This window comes from Lolium rigidum, chromosome 1 (assembly GCF_022539505.1).
Source record: "Lolium rigidum isolate FL_2022 chromosome 1, APGP_CSIRO_Lrig_0.1, whole genome shotgun sequence".
NCBI classification, from domain to species: domain Eukaryota; kingdom Viridiplantae; phylum Streptophyta; class Magnoliopsida; order Poales; family Poaceae; genus Lolium; species Lolium rigidum.
In genome coordinates this window covers 75247652-75253651 of record NC_061508.1, presented here as the reverse complement: position 1 = coordinate 75253651, position 6000 = coordinate 75247652, and the positions used below count along the sequence as shown (strand labels likewise).

Genomic DNA, 6000 nt, shown 5'->3' with positions numbered 1-6000 from the left:
TGTGCCTAAAAAAAGAGGATTCCATGCTAGCTGCTGTCATGTTGTGCAAGATAAAGAAAGGCATCAAAGGCTTTGCAAAGAAGGTGTCCAACAGCATGAGTTGCAAGAAACAGTAATGTGCTATCTATTCCTACAACTTTATGTCTGTTTAGTTTCAAAGTTAATTTCCTAGCACTTGTGCTTGTTACTACTGCACTTGTAACTCCATTTGGCTATGTCATATGTATGTTGTAATGTTCTTCTTCTAACATGAGTGTTAGCAATGTACTTCTTGTCTATCTCCATTTGGCTGTCAGAGTTAACACTTAACTCAACTTAACTGAATTTAACTGAAACCATGAACACCAAAATTTCAGAGTTAACACTTGCACAATTCTGCCTAAATTTGAATCTTTTTGCTCCTACTCCACGACAAGGAATCAAACTAACATATATATCACAGAAAATTAACCAAAACAACTCAAGATTCTCGGATTGAACGAGATTACTGTCCGCTTTTCCGCCTAAATGCAACAAGCAAGAACTGCCTCAATACACCTAATCTATGAGCGATAATTGACTCAGACGACATTGTCGTTCATTACTGATCGATTCATCGCAAAAAATCGCGTTCAATCGGTTTCTAACTTACCCTCACCAAGAACAGCTCCGCGAGCTGGGAAGCAGAGGAGCAGAAGCAGAGGGAGAAGACGAGATCGAGGACGGCGAGGCGTACTGTAGGGTGGCGGATCATCCTTCCAGAGCCTCTCCCGAATCTCCGGTGCATCCATCGGCTGCAGCGGCGGAGCAGCGACGGGATGAGCAGCGCGTGCGCGACGACGAAGAATAGCCTCTCCCGATAATTTTGCTCCGAAAAAAAACAAATAAAACTTAACCACCACGCCGCCCGCGCGGGAGGACTTAAATGACTGATGAATTCTTTCCAGGGGGGTATTTGCAAAGTGACCAACGCGACAAAAACCACCTGACCACCCGATTCGGACTCCACCGTGGCTCAGTCCGACTCTGAGGACTAAACCATCACGCACGGTGCAGGTTCATGGACTAGGTTATCACGTTTTGCAAGCAGTAGGACCAAATCTTCACATGCTATACAAGTTCCTGGACCTGAGGTGTAATTAGCTCGCCGACAAATCAGCCCAGTAGTTAACAGACTACCATTTGCTGGAATGAACTCTTTTTTAGATGGGCAGGGCTGAACTATGCAGACCTCTTCACATTGGGCTGTTAATGCGGCCCAGCACACCGACCAGTCAGAGTTCAGAGCCACTGGAGTCTGGCGAGTCGCGACGCTTGTCGTGGCGCCGACGAGAGAGTCCGCGGAAAGGAGTGGCGGAGGCTCGCCGGGGAAGACGACGACGACACGAGGCCGCCACATCACCCGCCCCAGCTTGGAAGTATCTCCGTCCCTGTCGCCACCGGCCGGTAGGAATGCACGGCGCGGGAAAGGGGGGACTCCCCTCGCCAACGTGGACTCGTCGGCCCGCGTCCCGACGAGCTGCCCCGTCGCCGTCGCCCTCCGCGTCCGCACCCGCACCGGTGCACCGAACGTGGCGCCCCACTTGTGGCGCTTCTTGCCTACTTAGCCACCAGCTCCGCGCCGTGGAGGCGGAATGGCAGCCATGACGATGAGGCCCAGACCCTTCGGTTCCGGTGTGGCGGCGGCCGAGGTTTCGGTGGGCGCGGGGTGCCGCGGCGGCTGGGCATGGAGGCCGAGGCCTAAGGCGCGGCCTCGCGGCGTGAAGGTTAGAGGGGCGTCGAGCCCCCACGCGGCCGCGGCGGCGAGCGCCGTGCACATGGAGACGGAGCCCCACGGCAGCGTGCGGTTCCGCCCGTTCGGGCTGCCGGCCCGCGCGGGGTTCGGGTCGGACCTGGAGGCGGGGATCGAGAAGGCCATCTACGCCTGCCGCTTCATGGCCTTCCTCGCCATCGCCGGATCTCTCGCCGGATCTGTTCTCTGCTTCCTCAAGGTGCTTCATTCTTCAGCCCCTCAGGTTCATCTGTTCGGATACCAAATCAGTGATTTTAACTCCGTGTGCTTGATTCCGCAGGGATGCACTTTCGTGATGGACGCCTTCGTCGAGTACTACCTGCGCGGCGACGGGAAGGTCGTGTTCATGCTGATTGAAGCCATTGGTAACCACTACTGATTCACCCCATGTTTGCTTTCTACTTCGATCAATCAGTCATGCACACACAACCCACCACTAGAACCTTCAAATTCACCGCTATACAGGCTCTACATGTCGGCACAGTTGTCATGACAGCGAGATTACACATGCCGTCGGTTCAGTTGTGTAGTCCTCATAAGTGATAACTTACCCTTGTGCATTACTTGTCTCTACTCAGATATGTACCTCATCGGGACGGTCATGTTTGTCTTCGGGACGGGCCTGTACGAGCTCTTCATCAGTAACATGGACATTGCAAAACAATCCGCCGAAGGCTCCAGTTTCTTCGGCTTGTTCAGGCTTCCGGTTAGTTTCCATATATACTTCCTATCAACAATCGGAGAAGCAATGCCGTTGATTTCAGTGTCATTATATCTCTTATTATGTCTGAAGGAACGGCCCAAGTGGCTGGAAATCCACTCGGTGAGTGACCTCAAGACGAAGCTGGGTCATGTCATCGTCATGGTTCTGCTGGTTGGCATCTCTGAGAAGAGCAAGAGGGTGACCATCACATCGTGTACTGACCTCTTCTGCTTCGCCGCGTCGATTCTCCTCTCCTCGGGTTGCCTCTACCTACTATCCAAGCTCGGTAGCACCAAAGGAGGGAGCCATGCCTGAAACAAGAATCGTGTACGTAAGAGATAGGTCTGTCATACTATGGCCTCTTCGACACTTCAGGTCATGTATCTCTCATGTCCTGGTTGTATAGGTTGACACTTAGGCACTTTATAGTGGTATCATGACGTACATCATATGGTATTGTAACTCGCTGCTACATGGTGTAAATGATCAATTACAGAACTGGTGCGCTGTCATGATTTACTTTGACATCCTAGATGCAAATTTCAGTAGTCATCAGAAGGAACCACTTGTTACTACTTCTGTTGTCATTTGTGATAATATTTGAATCTTTTCTCGAGGTTTATATAGGTTGACAGTTTGGCACTTTATAGTGGTATCATGATGTACATCATATGGTATTGTAACTCGCTGCTACATGGTGTACATGATCAATTACAGAACTGGTGCGCTGTCATGATTTACTTTGACATCCTAGATGCAAATTTCAGCAGTCAATTAGTTTTACATCAGGAGAAACCACTTGCTACTATTTCTGTTGTCATTTGCGATAATATTCGAATCTTTTCTCGAACAGCTATAACATTGCAATTAGTAGTCTGCTTTTGATATCTTTTCGTTATTATTGCTTGGTTTTGCAAATCCTTATAAACACATATCTTTCTATTTATGGGAATGCTCTTACATCCTCAACTTTTTGGGGTATGTTGTTTATTGGACTACAAGTTCACAACTCCCTGTTCAGGCTGATCAAATTAATAAATATGGTGCATATTTTTTGTATGGAGGCTGCTTGTCGGGTGATGGCGTATTATGTTCTTGTGCACGAAATGTCTTGACAATAAACTGAACCTAGAAAAGCTAATTGCTTATAACCATCAACATGTAATAACTACTAAGTGACACATCATGGTATCCTGATGTCAGTTAATTATTACAGTTTTCAAGAAAGAACTTACATGATACTGCAGTTTGAATAATTACTCTTTGCACTAAGTCTAGTTCTGACAAGAAAAAGGAACTCTGATATTACAGTTTGATGAAAAACTGATGTAGCCGAGTTAGCAGCAGCAACTTTTGCCAGACCAAGTTGTCTTTTACATCTTTATTAGATGCCGATTGTGGATGCTTTCCTTTGAGCTATGTTTCTGACCTTTAACAGCCTCTTTGATCAGAGATAGGATTTCAGTCCTTCGGATTTTTTTCCTATAGAAGCTCAGGATTCTCGATATAGAGAATGTTTGGTTTTGTCGATGAGATACCTTGGGACTATTTATCTCCTAAGGAAATTCTATCGAGTGTAACCTATTGGAAAAATTGATATGCCTCGCAAGTTCTTATGTTATCTCTATATAGTATAATCAAACACACTTTGATGCAGATTCCTACAATTTACAATCCTACAGGATTCAAGGGGTCATACCATTGCAATCCAGCATTTTTATTATACCTGCAAAAAGGGAATTTTGCAAATCAAAGAGGATTTAAGTTCACAACTCTTAGTGGCATCTGGTGAGTAATTGAGGTGTGTTTCTCACCTAAAATATTTACAGCTCTTTGCATCATTTAATCATCCCCACTTGGATGCACAATTGATGACTGCTCCTAACATTAGTTAGAATTAACCTTTTTCTGATGGGAGTTGATATTTTCTTTTTCTGAACAGCGTGGTATTTCCTTTTTTGTAACAGGAGTTGGCATCTACAGTTTGCTAACAACTGTAAAAGAGAAGTTGTGATAATAATGATGAAAATTCCCATGCTTTTAATCATCCCCACTTGGATGCACACTTGATGACTGCTCCTAACATGAGTTAGAATTAACCTTTTTCTGATGGGAGTTGATATTTTCTTTTTCTGAACAGCGTGGTATTTCCTTTTTTTGTAACAGGAGTTGGCATCTACAGTTTGCTAACAACTGTAAAAGAGAAGTTGTGATAATAATGATGAAAATTCCCATGCTTTTATGTCACATGGTCAAGTTTATTACACTTTTGGGGGTCATTAAATTAAAGGATAGGAATATAATGATATTAGTTGTATTGTGTCACCAAGGAGGAGAGAAACTAAAGAAACTTATTTGATGAATTCCGAGCCAACCAGTAGGAAGCAAGGTTCCAAATAAAAAAGGCTTCAAAGCACCTTTTCCAAATCAAAATCAAAGTTTCCAAAACTTTAGAAAACACCGATCCACAGAAAGGAACAATTTTTGGTGGTGCAATAGCGTATACATATATAATAGCTTTGGGAATTCGCTACTCTTTTCTATATGCAGCTATCAGCAACATAAATAGAAGCCCCAACTTGCTGTTGTTCCCTCTACCTATGGCTTGATAAGCTCTGATAGAAGATCCAACTTGCTGTTGTTGCTTAAACTTTGACTGGAACATATCCAGGGATACACTTAGATAGTTCGAGTTTGCAAGTTGCATGCTTAATGAGGCTTCCATGAGACCATGACCGGCCCCCTTCCCCCCAACTAGGTCAACTTGGGCGTTAAACATATGTGATTGAGGACATGCTTCGTTAGAATAACTGATGATGGTGGTGACTAGATGATTCATAACTGCACCTTTAGTCCTTATTAACAGTTCTTAAAAAAGGTAGTTGTTTGTTTGATTGATGCACTGGTAAAAAAGTAAAGAAATAACCATGCTGGTAACAAGGATGATTCACATGAATGCATCACTCCGATTGTTCTTAAAAACAAAATTACATTGATACCTGTCAGGCTGTGACAGAGTTCAGGCAAGGCTTCGAGGCATATTCACATGGCATTCAGTTTTTTTAAACCATTACTGCGTACAGTGTCTATCCAGGTAGAAGAAGCTTCGATGTTTCTCAGAATAAAACTGGATTGGGAAAAGGTGTTCGCTTTGGCATAGAATTTGTGGTGGGAAAGAGATATTAGGACATCCTAATCATAAACAATGGGCTGGGATTGTTGTTATCACCTCCCTGGTCCTCTCATCACCCAACTCCTCCAAAAGTACCTTTCTTGAACTAAATTAGTGACACAATCTGCATATATAAAGAAGGGAGCTGGCTCTAGAGGTTAGCCATCTTAGTACCGAGTAACTTGTGTATTCAGTTCTTAATTCTTGCCCCCTTCTGTTGTTCAAACAAGATACCACCAGCTATTTTGCTCACCAACGCTATGGCGATTTCGTTGAAAACTGTTGTGGTTTTCATGTTGCTGCTCAGTACTACCTTCTTCATGCAGCTTCCTGTTCAAGCTCATGCAAGGAAGC

The 6000-nt window shown here is 44.7% G+C and overlaps 1 protein-coding gene across 1 annotated transcript; it reads left to right on the top strand.

The window, feature by feature from the left end:
* Positions 1-1628: 1628 nt before the first annotated feature.
* LOC124659625 lies at positions 1629-3214 on the top strand. Its single transcript, XM_047197762.1, has 4 exons — positions 1629-1970; positions 2052-2136; positions 2350-2477; positions 2565-3214. Exons 1-4 carry the CDS (start codon positions 1629-1631, stop codon positions 2787-2789), a joined length of 780 nt encoding a protein of 259 aa, XP_047053718.1. The 3' UTR covers positions 2790-3214.
* The last annotated feature ends 2786 nt before the right edge of the window (positions 3215-6000 follow it).

Bases quoted from the DNA above. Each gene is read 5' to 3' on its own strand.
- LOC124659625 (XM_047197762.1), top strand. From the start codon at position 1,629: ATGAGGCCCAGACCCTTCGGTTCCGGTGTGGCGGCGGCCGAGGTTTCG. The intron at 2,137-2,349 runs GTAACCACTACT...GTCTCTACTCAG, and splicing joins CATGCTGATTGAAGCCATTG to ATATGTACCTCATCGGGACG. The intron at 2,478-2,564 runs GTTAGTTTCCAT...TTATGTCTGAAG, and splicing joins TCGGCTTGTTCAGGCTTCCG to GAACGGCCCAAGTGGCTGGA.